Raw genomic sequence first — 22,367 nt, forward strand, 5'->3', positions numbered from 1 at the left:
CCAAAAAAAAAAAGGTGTTCCTTTGGGTGATAGCTTTAGATTTTAATTGACTAAGCCGCCATGATTTCCTCATATCAGTTTCTAATTCCAGCTAGGTGCTTTTCCTGTATACAACCTGTGTACATGGATTTCACCTATTGTTACAAGTAAATAAAATTTACATTTACTTATATTAAAAAAAAAGTGTTGAGGGGCACAACCCATGTAAACATGAAGTATACAAAAGGAAACATCCAACTAGCAAGAAGAAGAAAAAGAACAAAGTTCCTTAAAAGTCCAACAAGCTGAAGAGTAGGAAGTTATGTGCATTCAAAAGCATAGAGATTGTTGAAGATTATGGCCTTTAATTTTGTTACACTGCCTCATGGTCTTCAAAAGTTTGAGCATTGTGTTCTGCGAAATGTGCTGCATTAAGCACAGAGAGATCATCCTTCAAGCATCTTAATTTCTGTGACGACTATAAAGATTCTGCCAGCATACAACCCCACCACACTTTGCGACATAACCCACTGAAGCCCAATAATGCTAAATATGTCTGCCCATAGGCTCCACTACTACAAAATGCCTCTTTCTCAAATTTTCCATCGCTAAAATCTTTCTTAAGGCATCCATACGAACATAGAAAGTTACTCTTGAAGGTGCCTTGTTTCTCCAATACACTTCCAAGGAAATGATGAGCCAATGGGAGGAATGGGAGCTTTCAAAAAGACTTTAGCCTTGAAGATCCATCTTTTGTGAGAGATCCAATATTTTTAATCATCCCAACGTCTTCTCTGCCTTAACTTGTTAAAGAACAGAGAGAACAACTTCATCTCTAAATCATGAGCTGATCTAATAAAATTGACAAATTGCAGATTGAGATTTGGGGAGAACAGGAATATGTAGTATTGGGTTCAATCAGTTAGTCTGTTTTGAAAATTACAACCTACCAATTGTACCTACCTGCTCATTTTTGTGCCATTTTCTAACCAAACCAGCAGCCCTCACATAAACTGATTGGAATGGTGTGGGTAGGTGTTCGGGTGGGTTGGTGGTTTCCCTAATTACCATTGTCATCACATTGTTAGGTGTTTTAAACCTCTCAATTTTATAACCTGAACTTGCACAGACTCCATGCTATTCATAACCGCATCACTCTCTGTATGTGGACATTTTTTTTACAATAAAGCATGATTGGTATCATAATAGCCTTATAAAATTGATTTTGCTATTATGGATGTATGTTCAATGATCACACTATGGTCCAGATGTCTTTTTAACTTAATTAATTGTGTTCTGCTAAACACATATGGAAGATGGATGGCCAAAGGACTTGCCCAGATTGACTAATATGTTAGTAATTTGCGACTGAAGATCTACTCATAAAAAAATTTGCGACTTAAGATCTCGATCCAATATTTACACTTACGTTTCATAATTGTATCTATCTAGGCGATGGAACTTTTCTTAAATGGTTTTGTTGTTTTTCCTTATATTTGGGGGAAAGGGAGGGGGAGCAGGTTTGAGAAGGTTGCATTACTGTGAGTACGACTAATAGAATGGCATTATTCCCACTAAGTTAAGAAAAGTTTTTCTTATGACATTGTAGATTCCATAAACAAGCAAGCTATATGATTTGTAACAAGCCTAAAGCCATCATATTGCATTTATAGCTAAGTACTATACTACATTTTTATCATTGTTCCGTGTTCCTCTATGATATGACTCATGAGTACGTGGTGATACAATGTTTGATCCCCAGAGTTTTTAGCCTTGAGGCTCTGGTAGGTAGGGAGAGCTTGGGATGAGCTACAGATGCAGATACCTTGGATTTGGTTCTGCATCAGGAATTCTCTTGGCTTACCTGGTATATGGATCTGACAGATAGGGTCATGTATCCAGGGTTTACTTCCAAGGGGTGGGTGGGCCAAAGGGCTCTGCCTTCGTGAAGTTCTATATCATAAAAAATTACTTATCAATAAAATATTACAAAAATATTTAAAACTTTCCTTTCAGAATTCATTATTGATTATGAACCTGGAGTGAGTTATTGTTTTTTAAAATGAAATTATTTTGTGTGGTTCCAGAGCTCTTTGCGATATCAAATTACATCCTCTTTTCCTTAAATGAAGTATCATATTTATTTTACCACCGTCATATTATTTATATATATTGTTCAGGGTAGTGGTATAGACACCTTATCTTGTCAACAAATCCCTCCCCCATAACTTCCTTTTTTCTCTTTAGTGGTAATTTGTGGACTTGCCTACTTATTTGTTGCAATATGTTTTTTTTTCAGTATCCTGTGTATTTTGCTTTTGAGGATAGTGATATTGATGCTGTTTTGGCTGATATCAACAAGAATGATGCCATTGGTCAGCCTGCTACAGCAACTACTGGCGGGTATAATTGTCTTCTATCCTTGAATATATATATTTTTTTTGATAAATCATCTATCCTTGAACATTTCACAACTTTTTGAGTGCTGTTAAGATTTCCATTTCTTGAATGTATTTTGTTGATCTACTTGAGTCAGAAACAGCTGCCACTAGTTTTGTCCAATCTCCCCTTTGCTAAACTAAAGGAAATGAAGGATAGATTCTGTTTTGCTTCTTTGTAACAACCTATCATCAGTTTGTTGCAGAAAAAAAGGTTATTGGGGCTTCACTACATAAACTGTTAGTCGATGCGTGCTTCTAACATAACATGATTTGGTACTGATAAAAAAAAAAGATGACATGATTTAGGCCTGATTTGGTTTCATAAACCTTTGAAACCATCCCATCTCATCTCGTCTCGTCTCGTCTCGTCTCGTCTCATCTCAACATCCAAACACCATTCAAATACAAACATTTGAATGGTTGTAGATGGTTCTAAGGAGAGGAATCGATGTGGAGGGAGGTTATTGATCAGAAGTATGGGAGTGAGTTGGGGGGCTGGTGTTCTAAGGAGAGTAGGGGGACTTATGGTGTGAGTCTTTGGAAATTTCTTAGAAAAGGGTGGGATAATTTTGTGAAACAAGTTAAGTTTGAGGTTGGAGATGGTTTAAGAATTCGCTTCTGGTTTGATGATTGGTGTGGTGAGTGTGCTCTTTTTAGAGTTTTTCCGGCAATTTTTAGAGTGGCTGTTAATCAGCAGGCTTTCGTTTCAGATTTTTTGATCCGATCTAATGGAGTTGTGCATTGGGATGTTAGTTTTATTAGAGCTGTCCAGGATTGGGAGCTTGAAGAGGTTGCAGATTTTTTCAGCTTCTTGTATTCTCTGGATATTGGAGGAAATGAGAGGGATCGAATTTCACTGAAGCTTACAGCGTGTAAAAAGTTTTCTGTAGACCATACTATAAGTTGTTGACTGTTCAGTATCATTTCTCTTTTCCGTGGAAGAGTATTTGGAGGGCTCATGTGCTATCAAAGGTAGCATTTTTTATTTGAACAGCATCTCTTGGGAAGCTGCAGACAACTGACAATTTGAGAAAGTGTGGCATGATTGTTATGGAGTGGTGCTTCATGTGTAAGAAATATGGTGAATCGGTGGACCATTTACTCTTACATTGTGAGGTGGCTAAGGTGTTATGGGATGGTGTGTTCAGTAGAGCAGGGCTGGTTTGGGTAATGCCTAAAACAGTGGTGGATCTACTTGTGTGTTGGAATAGACTTCATAGTTGTTCTCAAGTGGCAGCTGCGTGGAAGTTGATTTCTTTGTGCATTATGTGGTGTATTTGGATGGAAAAGAATGAGCGGTGTTGTAATAACAGGGAGTGTACCGCAGAGGAAATCTGGAAATTTTTTATGTTTACCTTGCTTCAATGGGTTTCAGCTATTTTACTTAATGGAGGGACTGTTCATGAGTTTTTGTTTTCATTTCCTAATCTTAGAATGTAATTAGGTGTATATTTTGTATACTTCCTGTGTACATGGGCTTCGCCTATTACATTCGACGAATAAAATTTAAAAAAAAAAAAAATACAAACATTTTTCAATTTCAAAATTTTAAATTTTTCATCTAATCATTACAACTTTACCAAACTTTCAAACAAAACACAAAAAATAATTCAACTTTTCAAATTGTTTCCAAAACAAAAATAATATTAAAAAATTATATTCTTAATTTGAGCGTAGGTTGGCCGGGTGGAAGAGGTTGTATCTTTCTAAAGGGGGGAAATCACACTCATCAAGAGTACCTTATCCAATCTCCCCACATATTACTTATCTTTATTTCCCCTACCCGCTAGTATTGCTTCTAGAATAGAGAAGATCCAACGTGATTTTTTGTGGAGTGGGCTAGGAGAGGAGTTTAAGTTTCACTTAGTAGGGTGAGATCAGGTATGCTCTCCTTTGAGAGATGGTGAATTGGGGGTTCGGAATGTGAGGGCGTTCAATAAGGCACTATTAGGTAAATGGTTGTGGCGTTACAACCATGAGAGGGGAACTTTATGGAAAGGGGTGGTTGACATGAAGTATGGTAGGGAAAGGGGGGGTTGGTGCTCTAAAGAAGGGAGGGGGACGTATGGTGTGGGGCTATGGAAGTATATACGAAAAGGTTGGTGCTCCTTTGTTAGTAATACTCGGCTACGTTTGGGAGATGGTAGTAGGATTAATTTCTGGCAAGATGTGTGGTTGAGAGACACGGCCTTGAAGGATGCTTATCCTATGATTTTTAGAATTGCACGGGAAAAGGAAGCTATGGTGGTAGATTTGCGGGTTATTAATCAAGGTTCACAGGAGTGGAACATCAGCCTTACTCGAGATGCACATGACTGGGAAGTGACGGTGCTGATGGAATTTCTGAATATGCTGTACAACATCCCTATTGCTGTCACAACGGAAGGTATGATGGAATGGCGACATTCTAGAAAAGGGAAATTCTCAGTATGCTCTTTTTATGACTCTATTACTATGCATCAAAGGCACAATTTTCCTTGGAAGAATATATGGAGGACTAAAGCACCTACAAAGGCTGCATTTTTTGTCTGGATGGCAGCTCTAGGGAAGATCATGACCATTGAGAATCTTAGAAGGCGTAGCCTTATTATTACGGACTGGTGCTGTTTGTGCAGAAATAGTGGTGAATCGGTGGACCATTTACTACTACACTGTGAGTTTGCCCAAGATATTTGGACTTATTTTCTTAGTAGAATGGGTATAGCATGGGTGATGCCAGGTAGGGTGGTTGATTTGTTAGCAAGCTGGAGAGGGATCACAGGAACACTACAGATTGCAGCCTTGTGGAAGATGGTTCTTATATGTATTTTCTGGTGTATTTGGAATGAAAGAAACGAGAGACTCTTTGAGGACCATGAACGTTCCTTGGAAAAGTTTAGGAGTTTTTTCTGGAAGATTTTGTTTTTGTGGGCCATTGCTCTTGATTGGAATGGTCGCAGCTTCCATGATTTCCTTGTAACTGTTCTTAGTGCTTAAATAGGTGTAATCACATGTATACTTCTAGTGTACCTGGGCTATGCCTACTTTTATTAATGAAATAACTTATTACTTATAAAAAAAAAAAAAATTATATTCTAACCCTCTTGTGTACATAGGCTATGCCTATTTCATTTGTATTAATAAAATTTACCTCTTATAAAAAAAATTATATTCTAACCCTTTTTTAACTTTATAGTTTTTGTATTCAACTTTTTCTTTCTCATTTTCCAAAACCCCATAAAAATCTTAATTCAAACCATTTCACTACTATTCACAAATTATCTTACCATTATTTACAAATTTCTCATCTCATCTCATCTCATCTTTGTAACCAAACAAGGCCTTCGTAATAGGAATCTGCTCTGTTTTCTAACCTATTACCTCCCATGAACAAAGAAATGGAAGAGACTGTTACACTCCTTTCCCATAGGGCTAGGAATGCTACATATTCACGTGGTACCAGGTAATAAAAGATTATTTATAAATGTAAATACCTTCGAAGATTCATTTACTACGATCAAAAGTTACACCTAACCTCTTTATGACCATTTAAATCCCCACCTCGCTACAGTTAAAGCCTAGTCAAGACCTCGGATTTATGTCACATCTAGTTTTCCACAAATAATAAGAATCATAGCATATCCTTGCAATCATTATCCTATAGCCTCAACCTCCTGAAACCTCAAGTATGGCGAAACCTAACATATTCTCAATCAAGTCTATTTGAACTCATACCTTTACTTCTTTGCGACGCAATGTGGTTTCAATTTTATCTTTTTCTAACTAGGGACACAAGCACCAAAGACTATTACTCACATGAAAGTATAATTTACGGCCTATGGTTTATTTTCTCAAGAATATTTACTGAATACCTATTCCTCAAAGTACAACTGTTGCGGTACAACACTACATAATTGTTCATGAATTCTGTCCCCAAGCTTTAAGAATGATACCCTCCATCTAAAGGAACACTTATTCTTGTCTTCTACTATAATACCGAGTCCCCCCTAGAGTTTAGGAATAACGTCACTTTTAGAAATCTAGGGGACCAGGAATGCTACTAACCTTTAAAATCAATTACGTAGAAGCCCGGTATAAAAGATTCACTTTCATACAATAAAACGTACTTTATAAAATTAAAAGAGAGTCGGCGAAGGCACTTATTAAAACTCATTCAAGTCTCATTTGCTTAACAAAATAAATTTAATGAGTGAAAACATAAAACTAAATATCTTATAAACTGCCTAGGCCGTTGTTTCATCTCCTTGAATCAATTCCCATCTTGCAACATCTTTCTCACATTGACCATAAATTGGGGTTATTAAAATATTTAAAACATACAAAAATGAGCCGAATACTCAGTAAACAATACATCACGTAGTAAATATAATATAATATAGGGTTTTCTTGAGAGCATGCATGCTTAATACTTATACTTTTACTAACATAAACATGTAACATGTACTATACATAACTAATTAAACTTATCTTTCCCTTTCTTCAATGGCCAGCACATCTTAACCCCAGTCTGCTGGATTGTGGACCGGTTCCACTGCTTGTGGTCACAAGGGGAACCACTTAAAATATCTTAACATACTATGGTGGACCACGCTAAGTCTGTGGCTTGCACATCCACCCATAATTGCATTGGTACCATATATCTCTTATGGCCATTCTTAATTTAATGCTTCTTTTATAACTTGTCTTTTATCTTTCTTATCATGATGCATGTAGAGCGCATAATGAAATACTCATCGTAATCATAAATGAAGACATATGATGATGCATGTAAAGAAAAACATAATAGCATGACATTCATAAATCACTTTCATCATAACTTGGTATGTAAAAAGGGGCTTTCAATAAAGGGTCATACATACATACATAATACTTTAAAAACATAACATTATTTACCATGCATAAGGGTATGATCATGCTACTTACATAATTTAGAAAATATGTGTGACAATGAAGCCCGTGATCATATTACTTACCTTGAAACTCTGGACATTAATTAGCGCATCAGCAATTACGTATTCAATAAATATGTAATTACGTCAATTTATAATCCCATATATCGTCACTTTAAAGACTAAGGGCTGGTTTGGATTCAGAGATGAGATGAAAACGTTTTAGATGAAAGATGAAAGTTGAAAAAATATTGTTAGAATATTATTTTTTAATATTATTATTGTTTTGGGATTTGAAAAAGCTTAATTGAGATTTGTTGAATTGTTTATTATATTTTGTGTGAGAATTTGAAAAAATTGTAATGATGAGTTGAGATGAGATGAAACACTTTCCGAATCCAAATGGGGCCTAATACTTCTCTTAGTTGGACTACTTGAATGCCTATTGAGGTCCTAGACATTCAATTGGCCCTTACCTTTTGCTAGGTCACTTCAATCATTTTAGTCCATCATCCTTCATCACAATTCATGCCTATGCACTCTAAGATCTTCAAACCTAATCTTGTCTAAGCAAACCTGTGACCATGCATGATATTAACTCTTAGTTATTTGGGTTCATATGACCCTAACCTTAATGCATGCATCAATGTTCGAGCCTATACTATATGTCATCGAAATTGCTCATGAGCTCTCTTTGTAAAATCTGTCTCAATGTTTAAACCATCAAAATTGTGGCTCTAAGTCCTAAAAAATGCTTGATTTCATTCAAATAATCTTCCTATATGTATGCTTATCCAATCCTGTGTATAAACCTGCATTCTAATGCCATAAAACCTAATTATTATTATTATTATTATTTTAATTTAATTTTATTTTTTTATGTTGGGGAACCTCTCCAAGATAGGGGGTCCTTCGGACCCACCCCTGCAGAGTAAACCCCAGTCCAGTGCACCGCACCTTCGGAAGTTTCCCTACATGGAACTAGTTAAATTGCTGGCTTTTCACTAGGGGGTGTGGCCCCAAAAGATTTTTTGCAACCATGTGGTGTTGAACCTTGGACCTTGAAGGGAGTGATACCCCAAGACCAAGGCCTTCACCACTTAGGCCAACCCCTTGGGGTTCAACCTAATTCTAGCATGTGTATTTCCTGGCCCTTTATGAAATCCGAATTTCACATACCTATCCTAAAAGAGAAAAGTGGAGAGAGAGAGTTACCCAAAGGAAGAGCTTGATCCAAAGGTTGGCTTGGAATTTACGGCATGGCTAAGTGGTTTGGATCTTGATCTTCTTTCTTAGGGTGTGAGTGTTGTAGCAAGGGTTATGGGGCTTAGGATTTTTGGTTTTAGCACAAAATTATAAGAGAGTTTCATGGCCTTGGAGGGGGTTATGCTTGGAGCTAATGTAATGGTAGGTAGGCTCTCATATTTTTTTGGGGGGGGGGGGGGGGTGTCTATAAATAGAGTTTGGAGGGTGTGGGGTCCAAGGGGTGTGGTAGTCCTAATGTTGTGGGTTTAGTGGAGTGTTTGAATGTGATTTGGAGTCAGTTTCCCTAGGAGTTGTGATTGCCTTAGAAGTTGTGTTTGCCTTGGGAGCTGTTGTTGGAGTAGGAATAGGTGACTTGTAGTTGGAGTAGAACCAGACTTGTGTTTGCAACTTAAAAGTGTAGTGCAAGTAGGTCTCTGGTATAATGCTCACTTTCATGGGCTATATATGGGCTTGTCAAGGATAATACTTAGGCTTGCTCATCCATACATGGGTCTAATGGGCTTGAGCCTAGTGGTTTTGGTCGGTTTCGAAATCTTCATAAAATTAATCCTCTGTAATCTGAGGTTCTACTCCTAGGTGCCCAATAATTAACCTCAAGGAATTAACATAGCCTCAAAGGCCTAATTTTAGATCTAACCCTAATTTACTCTCTAAAAATAAAAACCCTAATTATAGTGTAAACCTCAACTTTCCTAAATTAGAAACCTCAAAAGTTCGGGGTGTTACATTAACTATCAGGCTAGCGAGAACTATAGATATCCTATTACATATTTCACGTCTAATAATTTATCTATCTGTACGAGCCCATGCCTTGATCTTTGGTGAATGCACTGAAGAATCAAATCATTGCAACAACTATTGCTTTTATATTCTTTGGGACATGCATGTTGCCCTCATGATCTAAGAATGAAAATTCCTCTTGGTGTGCATTGGCATGACTCTTGTTGGTCAGTGCACCTTTGAAGCGTATTTTGTCAACAAGACATTAGCAAAAGGGTAAATGAAACAATCAATGATAAAACAAACAGTTCTTAATAAACTTCAATACTAGTTAGTATGCAAGTTTGTCGAGGGCTTTGTGGGATGAGGTCTTTGTGAAGTCTGGCATTTCTTGGGTGATGCCTAAGAGTGTGGGGAATCTTTTGGCCTATTGGAGAGGGATTCAAGGAAATCGTCAAATAGCGGCTATTTGGAAGATGATTCCCTCTATCTTATGTGGTGTATTTGGAATGAGAGGAATCTTAGGGCCTTCTTTTTTCATACTTTGTTGCTTTGGGCTTCTGTTATTGTAATGGATGGATTTAGTTCCAATGACGTTCGTGCTGTTTTTCAGCTTTAGTTTGTAATTAGGTGTTTTCTCTTGTATACTTCCTATGTACTTGGGCTATGCCTAATTACGTGTCTTTTAATAAATTTCTTACTTATATATATATAAAAAAAAATACTAGTTAGTATGCACCCTTGGGAACTTTGTTCTATTCTTCTTCCATAACTTAGGAGTCTTTGGAATATCTTGAACCCAGGATCTGATACCAAACTTGAAACCACTCTTTGATATAGATTTCACATAACACCAGATAATAACAAAGCCATAAATGTAAATATCTTCAACTGTACTTCATTTGCTATGAATTAGGCCTCGTTTGGTTATATAGATGAGATGAGATGAGAAATATGTGAATAGCAATAAGATAATTTATGAATAGGTTCCAGTATTGAAGGCCCTTCTACTTTGTTTTGAAGTAGTTTCTGGGTTGAAAGTGAATCTAGACAAATAAGAGATGGTGCCTATTGGAGGTGTTCATCGTATAAGATAGTTGACTAATACTCTAGGGTGTAAGATTGCCTCACTCCCCATGACATATCTTGGTCTTCCGTTGGGGGCTGCCTCGAGAGTTGCTTCTTTATGGGATACAGTGATTGAGAAAGTAGAGCATCGATTAGCAGGATGGAAGAGAATGTACCTGTCAAAAGGCAGTAGGATTACCCTAATAAAGAGTACGTTATCTAACCTACCAACCTATTTTTTGTCCTTGTTCCCTATTCCAGCAAGTGTGGCGTTTCATGTTGAGAAACTACGACAAGTTGTGGGGAGGAATAGGCGAAGAGTTTCAATTTCACCTAGTCAGGTGGGAGAAGATATGCAGTCCTCTCTCTTATGGTGGTTTGGGCATTAGAAATTTGAGAATTTTAATTGGGCGCTTCTTGGAAAATGGTTGTGAAGATACCATAAAGAACCAGAGGTTCTATGGAAGTTGGTGATAGAGAATAAATATGGTGGATTATGGGGGGGGATGGTGTGCCAATGAAGTGAGGGGCATATGGTGTGGGGTTGGGGAAACATATAAGAAGAGGATGGGGGGTCTTTTCTCGCCACACAAGATTTTGTTTAGGAGATGGGGCCAGGATCAAATTCTGGTATGATACTTGGTGCGGTAATTGTGCTCTAAAGGATCTATTTCCTGCTCTTTTCTAGGTTGCAAGTGCCAATGATGTCTTAGTGGTGGAAGTCTTGGTGATAGTGGGGGAACAAATCCAGTGGAACATCAATTTTAGCCCGACGGCACATGATTGGGAACTAGACAGTTTTGCAGCTCTTTTCAGCTTCTTGTATTCACTCAAACCGAGTAACCAACAAGCTGATTTATTGTGGTGGATACCTACAGGTAAAGGTCTATTCTCGGTTCGCTTGTTTTCTAAGTCTCTGTCACAAGAGCTTCCAACTCAGTTCCCTTGGAAAAGGATTTGGAGATATAAGGCACCTCTCAAAGCAGCGTTTTTTGTGTGGACCGCTTCCTTGGATAAGATCCTCACAACGGATAATTTGAGAAGACGAAGGGTGATCATTGCAGATTGGTGTTGCATGTGTAGGAACGAGGGAGAATTAGTGGACTATCTTCTACTACATTGTGAGGTAGCTCGAGGGATATGGAATGAGGTATTTAGAAGACTAGACTTGGGTTGGGTTATGCCCGAGACAGTAATGGCGATGTTGGCTAGTTGGACAGATCTAAGGGGTAACCAACAAATCAAGGTTGTATGGAAGATGTTGCCTATTTGCATCATGTGGTGTGTGTGACAAGAGCGCAATGAACGGACATTTGAGGACAAAGAGAGATCGATGGAGGAACTAAAAACTTTCTTTTTTAGAACTCTTTGTACTTGGGTCATTGCCGTTAATTTTAATGGCTAAGATTTCTATGATTTCCTTGTATCTAATGCTCCTACGTAGTTAGGGCATTCTTTGTACTAAACATGGCTTTGCCTATTCTTTTATTAATATACTTTTACTTATCAACAAAAAAAAAAAAAGTTGTGAATAGTAGTGAAATTGTTTGAGTTAAGATGTTTTTATAGGGTTTTGGGAAAGAATAGAGAAAAAGTTGAAAAAACAATTATAAAGTTAAAAGAGGGTTATAATTTATTTTTTTAATATTATTTTTGTTTTGAGATTTGAAAATTTTGAATTGTTTTTGTGTTTTGTTTGAAGTTTGAGAAAATTATAATGATTAGGTAATGATTAGATGAAAAAGTTAATTTGAAAATTTGAAATTGAAAAATGTTTGTGTTTGAATGATGTTTGGATATTGAGATGAGATGAGATGAGATGGTTTGAAAGGTTTGTGAAACCAAACCAGGTTTTAGTTTATTAGGATGTAGCAAATATATATTTTTTTTAAGGTAAAATAAATTTTATAAATATGATAGAAAATAGGTGTAGCCTAAATACACAAGATGTATACATAAAAACAAAAATGATTCGAATACTTAGTAAATAGCACGTCATATGGTAAAAGATTTTAACTCAAGATTAAGTAACATGCATATCAAATCAAGACTTATCATACTAATATTTGCTTGCTTAATCCCGGCACACATTATCCCTTGTGTGCAAAGGTTGTGCACTGGTCAACCACAGGGGCTACCGCCATCCTGTTGGATGTGAAGGTTGTGGACCAGACTTTTATAATGTCCTTCAGTGTGGTTTACACATCCACCCATAGTTTTGCATTGTTACCAAGCATCATCACATGACCAACATATAAACCTTCATAACATGCATTCATTCATCACTCCTTTTCTGACAACCTTCATAACATAAGCTTTTTCATTAAATTTATAGATGGGAATCATCATAACTTTCATAACATTAGAATCATCATGACTTGCATATATTTCATATGAAGAACATTAGCCTTGCTTTCATAACATAAATATTTTCATTACTATCAAATAGCACATGCATTATATAAAATATTTGCAAACTTGATTTTCATGAAATATCATATAGAAGGTCTGTAAAATGGGGCTTATATAAAGGTAAAAAATATAGCTACTTACAAAAAAAATATCGTAGCATATAACTAAAGCATCACTTTTTATTTATTTATTGGCACAGGGTATTTGGAACAAAGTCCCAATTAATCCCGGAGGCAGGCCCTCGGCAAATCCCAAAGTATCACTTCTAAAAAGTAGAACATTTTACAATACTCGTTAAAGGCATGACCATACTACATAGTTTCTTTTTTAGCTTGGATGGCATGAATCCTTCCTCACAACGTAGGAAAACACCCATAATCATTTCTACAATTCTTTTTACTCATGCTAATGTCCTTGAGTCTTTTATTCATGTTTTTGTGAGTAGAAACAGATCTGGTGTTCTTTATTTGGCACTTGTAATTTATTCATTGATGATCACATCATACCTAGTGGCTAGTAGGTTATCTATCTTCTTGGGTAGTAAGCATTTGTCTAGATTTCATGCATCCTGATGTGTTAAACCTAGCCAATCAATTTCATGGCTGAATGATGAAGGGCCATGTACTAAAATATCCAGCAAACATACCATTGGATTCTTGGTGACTTTTAGGGTCCTGTAATCCGTGACTTGTGTGTACTTTCTAGAGTTGTTTGGTCTGAACTTTGGTTCTAACAGTAAGTCTTTGAGGTCTCAAAATAGTAATATGTATGTGTGTGCATGACTGTTTTACCAGCCTTGTGATTGCAGAGTTTTACCTTTTACAGCTCCAAAAGGCTGTCTTAACACCGGGAGGGTTTGAGTCGCTGCAAGGGTGACTTATTGGGGTCAAACCTTTGGGCTTAAATTCTTATCACAGCCCCCAAAAGTGTCCAAACAGAAAATCCTCTTTTGTAATTAATTATGTTTGTGTATTGCATAGCTCATAAAGATTGACATGTTCAGTTAATGTAGACATGATATTCTTGTTACCATATTCATGGCTTTCCTAGTTTATTTTTTTTAACGTGTCCAATATCAACTTTGCTTGTGTAACATTGCAGATTCAAGTTTGTTGTCTCAGCACCAGAACCTAAGAAACTGGCTTCGCCCACCATCACAAACATTCAGGTTCCCATTCGTCATTTTTTCTTGTTTTTCTTCCCATCCAATTGGAAATGACTATAATCCTTATGGAAGAAGACAGAGAAACCAATTTGTGGTTAATGTCCTTCGTATACTTGTTTGAGCTTCATAAGTACTTAGGCCCTTCAGTAAATTCTGCCACACCTCTTCAGAATATATTTATCAAAGTCGCATTAGATTATCTAGAATTAAAAATTATTGAAGTTAGACTAATATGTCATTAGTTAATTACTGGATTGGACGCATGTTTTGTTTGGAAGTAGATATTGCCAATACACATTGCCTAGTCTGATACTGTTTCTTTCCGACAACAGAGCATCTTATCATGTTGACACCAGACTCTCATATTGGACCCGTCTGACATCTCTTTTGGTTCTTACCTGCAAGCTGCAATCCCAATAAACAAAGACTAGGGTAATGCTTTGTTTACAATGCTTATTGCTTTTAAAAAAAATTCAAATTAATTGTCAAAACATTTTTCAACTTCAATCCAAACATCTTTTAATCTTAAAAAAGAAATTCTATTTCAATGTTTTATCCAATCATTTGCCTAGATTTCAGTGAAATATAAAAAACACAAATCAAAACAACTTTTACAAAGATCAAAACAAAAACAACCCTAAAAAATATTCTATTCAAACAACATTTCCTATGTATTTTCTTTCACTTTTCCTTTTACTGGCAGGGGTAGCAAGAAGAATTGAGAAAATTTATCGTAATTTCTTATGGGGAGGTATAGGAGAGGAAAAAAAAAGTTTCATTTGGTTAGTTGGAATAAGGTTTGTCAACAGATTTCTTGTGGAGGATTGGGGGTGAGAAATTTGAGGATGTTTAACAAAGCACTTCTTGGAAAATGGGTTTGGAGATATCATGTAGAGAGAGATGCTTTATGGAAGTATGTTGTTGCTGTTAAATATGGGAGTGGGTGGGGGGATTGGTGTTCTAATGAAGTTAGAAGAGCGTATGGGGTGAGTTTATGGAAGTTCATTAGGAAAGGCTGGGGGCAGTTTTCAAAAATTTAAGGTGGGGGAAGGGAAGAGGCTTCTTTTTTGGCACGACATTTGGTGTGGGGAATCAGCTCTCAAATCTGATTTTCCCTCTCTTTATAGGGTTGCAAGGGATCAAAATGCTGCTGTGGCATATTATCTCCAACGTACGGATGATAATATTCTGTGGAATGTTGATTTTATTAGAGATGCAAATGAATGGGAAGTGAATGTTGTTTCTATTTTTTGGGAAGTATTTATAATTCAAAAGTGATGCAGGGAAGAGAGGATAGTCTACTGTGGGACCATGCTGGAAATTCCAGGTTTTCTGTTAGTTCTTTTTATAAGGTGCTTACATGTCATTCTGGCTGTGCATTCCCTTGGAAAAGCATTTGGAGAGTGAAGGTACCTACTAAGGTGGTGTTCTTCAGTTGGGTGGTTGCTCTGGGGAAAGTATTGACCACTGATAACCTTAGAAAACGTGGTTTGTGTATAGCTGATTGGTGTGTCATGTGCAAGAATGATGGTGAATCTGTAAATCATCTCTTTCTTCATTGTGAGGTGGCAAAGTCTTTGTGGAATGAGGTTTTTGGTTGGACAGGTATATATTGGGTGATGCCTTTGTGGATCTTCTTGCATGTTGGCGTGGTTTTGGGGGAAGGAAATGTATAGCTGCTAGATGGAAAAGGATTCCTTTGTGGTTTAATGTGGTGTCTTTGGCTGGAAAGGAATGAGAGATGTTTTAAAGACAGAGCGTTCTTTTGGAGAACTTCGGAATTTTTTCTTTTCTACTTTGTGTTTGTGGGTTAAGATCTTGCATACTTGGACTGTGCCTATTCTTGGTTATAAAATTTCTTATTAATTATCAAAAAACTTTTACAACCCCAATATAAAGCATATTTTAAAAAAATCATTCAATTATTCGTACCTACTATTACAAAACCCAATAAAAATACATCTAAAAATAATTGTCATTCGCAAAACCTCACTTAACCAAACATATCCTAAGGTTCTGCGCTAACTCCATGTTGGCCCAACATGGGTGGTTCATTTTAATCAAGGATCAGAGGGTAAGTTGGTGGCTTTGTTGAAAGATACTAATTCACCAGTGTTACCAACTCCATCTGACTCAATGTACAAGAAAGAGATAGTGTATTGGGGAATTATATCAAAGATTACTATATTGGTCGGAGCTGAGTATAACAAACTATTTTATCTGTGCTGACAATAGTGGTCTACAGTATTCTTTCCTCTTGAAAAAGCTTTAAATCTCTGGCATGATCTGGGCTTGCATTGTACAATTGTCAAGAATAAAAGTAATTTGATATGAATATATTTCATCTCTTCTGATAGCTGATATTTGTGAACTTAAATTATCTTGTAACAATTAGGATACTTCAGAGAACATGTTTGCACTATTCTTTCGTCCTGCATTGTAGGGCCTTGTTTGTTTTCGCAGATGAGATGTGATAAGTTGAGACTAAAGTTAAAAGTTGAATAAAATACTGTTAGAATATATTTTGTTAATATTATTTTTGTTTTGGGATATGAAAGGGTTGAATTATTTATTTTATTTTATGTGGGAATTTGGGAAAGTTTTAATGATTAGATGAGATGAGATGAGTTGAGAGGAATTGTGAAAACAGATGAGGCCTAAGTATTGAAGCCTGATTATGGGAAAGGTGGTGCTGGTAGAAATAATCTTATTGGTGTCATATTCACCTCAACACTATAATTTTATGGCATACGCATGCTATTGATCATTTTGTAACTTTTGCTTTGTAAATTCCAACTTGACTTCTGCCAAAGGTGTTCCGGTTTATTGCCACATTATTCACCAGCAGCAAATGATGGAAAATCATGTTTATTCAGGACCCATTGGATTTACACATATTTTACCATTAAAAAAATAGAAATCATGCTTGACTTCTGAACTTGCTGTTCTGTTGACATCCTGACAATTTTCACCCCTTGTCACTTTTTCTCCCCATCCACATGCATGCCTTCTTTGTCTTGGCCAAGTTTATATGCTTATCAGCCCATCATTCTTTTTTAACATGAAAAGTTGACTTTTGAATATTTTCTTTGGTTGGTGACAGGGTTGGTTGCCAGGACTGAAAACAGATGGAGATGCAAGTCAACTCCCAACCATTGCTATTGTAGCATCATACGATACATTTGGGGCTGCTCCTGTATGTTATTTTTTTATTAAATTTAATTGATTAAATATAACTTTTGTGAGCTGTATAAAAGGTGTGAGTAAATGTATATTTGTAGGCATTGTCGGTGGGAAGTGATAGCAATGGAAGTGGCATTGTTGCACTTCTTGAAATAGCTAGGTTATTCTCTCTTCTTTATTCAAATCCTAAGACAAGAGGAAGGTATAATTTACTTTTTGGGTTAACATCTGGAGGACCTTACAACTACAATGGAACTCAAAAGGTGCTCATCTTCTCTTGGTTGATTATGATTTTTTATATCCCCTACCTTGTTATATTTTTCTCTTTATTTACTCTTGCTATGATCATTTTCTTTTAGTGGTTATTGATTTTAAGTTTCTACCCTTTTTAGTGGCTTCGAAGCCTTGATCAACGTTTACGTGAGAGTATTGACTATGCAATTTGCTTAAATAGCATTGGTTCATGGGATAATGAATTATGGATTCATGTATCTAAGCCTCCAGAAAATGCCTACATAAAGCAAATATTTGAAGTAAGTTGTTTTGGTTTCAAAAAATGCGTTTTTGCAGTAGTATCATATTACTTTTGGTGCCAATTTTATCATTTGATTTTGGTGTAGGGTTTCTCCAATGTAGCAGAAGAGTTGGGCTTCAAAGTGGGTCTGAAGCACAAGAAGATAAATATTTCAAATCCTCGAGTGAGTAGATACACGTGAAATTCTGAACTAATTATCGTATTTATCTCATAGATACAGAATCTTCTTGTGATATTGGCTTGAGAAAATTGGACATAATACTGGTATAATTTTTCTTCTGTTCTTTCCATGTATTGTTGCTGTTGGTGGCGTTTTTGTTTCTTTAGAAGTTTTAATTAAAATTAAAATTGTTGTTCATTGTGAGAGCATAATTACAGGGATAATAGAAAGTGGGCATTAGGCTGTTGGTGAAATCCAGATGTGGGGAATAATGCTGTTTTTTTTAATAATTATTTTGGCAGTTCTAGTTGCAAGGTTGGTTGAGAGACTTGTAATGCTGAAACTTATTGGTTTGTAACTTTGGATTGACTGTGTGCTCCTAATCAATCTGGTGCACTCTGAATTTTAATTAAAACAAAACAAAACTTGAATGGCTTGAAGCACGGTGCTCTCAATTTGTGCCCAGATTCTACAGTGGGGCCATGTGGTAAAGCTATTTACAGTAGTGTATTATAATGATAAAGCTATTTACAGTAGTATTATAAAAAAAGTGATAAAGCTATTTACCTGCTATAGGTAGCTTGGGAGCATGAACAATTTTCAAGGCTGAGAGTTACTGCTGCCACCTTATCGGAACTCTTTACTGCACCTGAACTGATGGAAAGGACTGGAGGCTTTGTTGATAGCAGGTTATGCATCTAACACTGAACCATCTTATTGCTAGCATATCCCTTGTGTTTATAATGTCATTTGCTGAGAGCTTGGTATTCTGCAGACATTTCGTAAATGAAACTGCAATTATCAGAAGCATCAAGTTAGTTGCAGAGAGTCTTGCGGTAAGTGAGAGAATTTTTTCTGATGTTTTTGTTGAATCAAACAAATATAACTTACCCTGGGCTTTCTGCTCGACTTTTATCTTGTAGTGTTGTTTATGGTTAATTTAAGGAGATTAATAATTTACCAATCTCTTTGAGAAATTGAAACATAAAGAAAGAGATCTGGATGCTTGTTCTCTTTGCAATATTAACAAATCATAGCCTTTGTCACATGGACGCTTGTAAGGATTGCACTAAATATATCTTTGTAGGTGTTTCTGTTCATACGCGTTGAGTACATCTACCTAGTTTACCGGGAGAAAGATGTGTATGCCAACTCCCATGTTCAAGAAAGGAAGAGAGCACATTCATGCTTGTTGTAATGATGATGTTGATATGGTTGTAGGCTGTAGCGCATAATTAATTATATCCAAATTGAAACTTAAATCTATTATCTGAATTCGTGGCAAAATTGAACATGTAGGAATGTGTCATTTCTTCAAATGCAGGATTTAAATGGATCCTTGATCTATTTTGTTATGTGACATGCATGCCTACTTGTAGTAACTTGGTTTTGGGACAAATATCTAATATTCAGTAGTACATGACTGTGTAGCATAATTTGTGGCTGCGTAAAAATCTCTCTCTCTCTCTGTTATGTGACATGAATATGCGATGATTGACAGATGAATATGTCGATGATTTATTTGAATGTTTGTCTGGATACTTTAAACCACAAAAGCTTATTCATGTCCATTTGACTCTTCAACTTATAGTTGGTCTAATCTCTAATGCCTTATTTCCCCCCATTGTATGCAGAGGCACGTCTATGGCCATCAGGGAAAGAATATCCAAATCTTCTCAGACAAAAGTAGTTTGGCTGTGAATCCTTCCTATATACAATTGTGGCTGGATCTTTTGTCAAGGACACCTAGAGTAGCACCATTCCTCTCAAAGAATGACCCACTTGTCATGGCATTAAAAAAGGTTTTCACTTATTTCATACATTCTTGTTTCTATTGCAAGTTATGGTTTTCCCTTGAATTAGCTGTTTGCCCAAGCAATGCCCGGGATATTATTAATAATTAATTATGTATATAACTTGATTGTGAGTTTTCTAAATGTGGCATTTAAAAGATTAAGTACAGAGGAAAGAAGATGAAGCGTAGAAAAGAATATGAAGTTTTTCAAACTCTTAAAATTTCAAATTATCTAATATTTATTGGCTTGACCTTTCAAATTCTTTTAGACTGAAATGGTCTAATTCATGGTCATATAATACGATTGGATGATGTGGCTTAACAGACTTCGAAATTTATATAGGTTATAGATGGTTTTCAGTTAAAGGTTACCCTGAAATTCATCAACTGTGTTGTTTCATGTATCTTATATTTTGTTCCCAATTACAACTAGAAACTACCTAAGTCTTAGGAGATGTTTGGATTCGCAGGACATTTCAACTTATCTCAGCTCATCTCAGCTCATCTCAACTCATCTCACTACTATTCATTACTATTCAGCAATTTTAACTCACAAATCTCATTACTATTCACAACTCATCTCATTACTATTCACAATCCATCTCAACTCATCTCAACTCATCTTCGAATCCTAACGTCTCCTTAGTGTTTTCATTTGTAGTTCCAAGGCAACTTCTATGCCTTCAACTTTGGTATTGTGCTTGAAAACATCAAATGATATTTACCATTGATGATGTCCTCTCTTAACCTAGCATAGAGTGGAAGGAAAAAGGTGGAGATTTTCCTTCCTTAAATTTCAGGGAAATGCCCATGACACTTTAAGGATAGTACAAAGTTCTCTTTGGATTAATAGGATTGTTAACTTATTGAATGATGCTTTACGTTTGATATAGAATTAATGTAATTGTAATGGACGTTCTGGATTTATGAATCAAAATTTGTTAATCTTGTTACAGGAGTTTGGACTGAGTGTGGCAATGCTGATTGTGTTCTTCTTATTTTTCATTAGAAGTACCCATATAAGTACCCATATAATGTTGATGTAAAATGCCTCTGTTTTCAGTGGCTAGTAGTGTGAAACTGCAGTAGATATTTTGAGGTGAGAGTTGGGGAAAGGCTTGATGTAGTTTGCTTTAGGCTATCTGCGCTTATAGTTGGGGCATGTTGTGGATTGCCATTGTACAAGTCAACCTAAGATAGGGTCACATGGAAAAAGACAAGCAAAATAAAATACGAGAATCTACTGCTTTTGAGTGACCAAATATCTCTTTTCATTCTCATCAGTGATTTATCTTTATCCACAATTCTTGGTAATAAAATCTCTTACCAAGAATCTTCATCCAAAAAAAAAAAAAAACTTTATCCATAATTTCCTTATATTTTTTGGCAGGAATTAGAAGATCATACGAATGAGGTGAATGTGCAACATGAATTACTCGATGGAATGTTCACTTTCTATGATTTGACCAAAGCTAGACTTAACATATATCAGGTATTCGGTTGCCATTATGTCCTTTCCACAGAATATTTGCTCTGCACAATTTCATAGCGTTAAAGTAATGTGGTAAATTTTTGTTTTTTTCCTGGAAAGGATTTTGATCATGTGTTGTGTCCCAGGATATCTTGAGCTCTTTACATTTTTGCACTACAATCTAAATGATTTGTCAGCATGATATTCCATTTTTCATACTGCTATTTCCTTGACATTAATTTTTTTTATTGACTCTGTTGTGCTCGAGCATGAAAAATTTCTCCTACATCAATATTATATGAAGAGAACAAATTATCTGATAATTGTTCATTTTTAATCTATTGATTATTTATTTATTTAGACAAATTTATCCTGAATTAATTGTTCATTGGCTCGGAAATAATCAGTTACAAGTGTGTTATTACAGGTAGCTAGCGTAACGTTCGACTTGCTGTTGCTTCTAGTGTTGGGTTCATATCTGATAGTACTGTTCAGTTTTCTTGTCATCACTACCAGGGTATTTCCTCCTTTTCTCTCATATATCAAGCATGAAATTTGATGACTCATTATGATCTTATTTATTTTTTCATATAATTTACTTTCCTCACGAGCTGACCGAGAAAACCGGATATCTACACACTAAAATTGCTTCTAATGCCATCAAACAGGGTCTTGATGAACTATTCAGTCTATTTCGACGACCTCCTTCTCGCAAAGTCAAAACCGCTTAGATGACCGACAGCAGGATTTAGTAGCTTTAGATTGAAATTACAACCGAGGGTTGGTGATCTTCTGTTAATTAGTTGAGTGTCACGAGGAAGCTAAGCTCGTAATTTATCTTATGAATGATAAAATGAGAATCATTGTTGTGCGAGAAAAAGTTTTGGAGATCATTAATTTTGTTAATCCACGTGTTGTTGCCGGCTTATTTCTCGAGGATGATATGGATCCACCCGGTGCATCTCCACATGGTGATGGAATCAGAAACATTGTAGCAACTTATTCTAATCTGTGGTTTAAAAGAAATGGATAATCCTATGATTTTTTATGCAGTTTAGGACTAATGCTTGATGCAAAAGGTGCAATAGTCATATATTAAGAGCAATGTTATGAAAATGACTACCACATTTATTATTAGATTTTGGTATGTATGTATTTTTGCGCATTTATCTGCTTCGTTCTACCCATGTACTCACTCCATTGCATCTTTCGCGTCTCTTCAAGCCCATTAGCCATTGGATGTATCCTAATATTGGTCTTGATCTTTAATATCTCAAGTTGAA

General features: G+C 36.0%; 1 protein-coding gene across 1 annotated transcript in view; it reads left to right on the forward strand.

Moving 5' to 3' along the window:
- The window catches only part of LOC109005168 (nicalin-1), a 32,359-nt gene extending 10,088 nt beyond the window's left edge, over positions 1-22,271 (forward strand). The window contains exons 3-14 of the mRNA XM_035690212.1: positions 2,279-2,382; positions 13,877-13,943; positions 17,044-17,136; positions 17,222-17,386; positions 17,516-17,656; positions 17,744-17,821; positions 18,395-18,507; positions 18,594-18,654; positions 19,453-19,620; positions 21,004-21,105; positions 21,512-21,601; positions 21,753-22,271. Of these exons, the coding sequence (XP_035546105.1) occupies positions 2,279-2,382; positions 13,877-13,943; positions 17,044-17,136; positions 17,222-17,386; positions 17,516-17,656; positions 17,744-17,821; positions 18,395-18,507; positions 18,594-18,654; positions 19,453-19,620; positions 21,004-21,105; positions 21,512-21,601; positions 21,753-21,815 (1,245 nt within the window). The 3' untranslated portion in view covers positions 21,816-22,271. The remainder of the gene's footprint in view (positions 1-2,278; positions 2,383-13,876; positions 13,944-17,043; positions 17,137-17,221; positions 17,387-17,515; positions 17,657-17,743; positions 17,822-18,394; positions 18,508-18,593; positions 18,655-19,452; positions 19,621-21,003; positions 21,106-21,511; positions 21,602-21,752) is intronic.
- The last annotated feature ends 96 nt before the right edge of the window (positions 22,272-22,367 follow it).

The sequence above is a fragment of the Juglans regia genome, chromosome 5, assembly GCF_001411555.2.
Source record: "Juglans regia cultivar Chandler chromosome 5, Walnut 2.0, whole genome shotgun sequence".
NCBI classification, from domain to species: domain Eukaryota; kingdom Viridiplantae; phylum Streptophyta; class Magnoliopsida; order Fagales; family Juglandaceae; genus Juglans; species Juglans regia.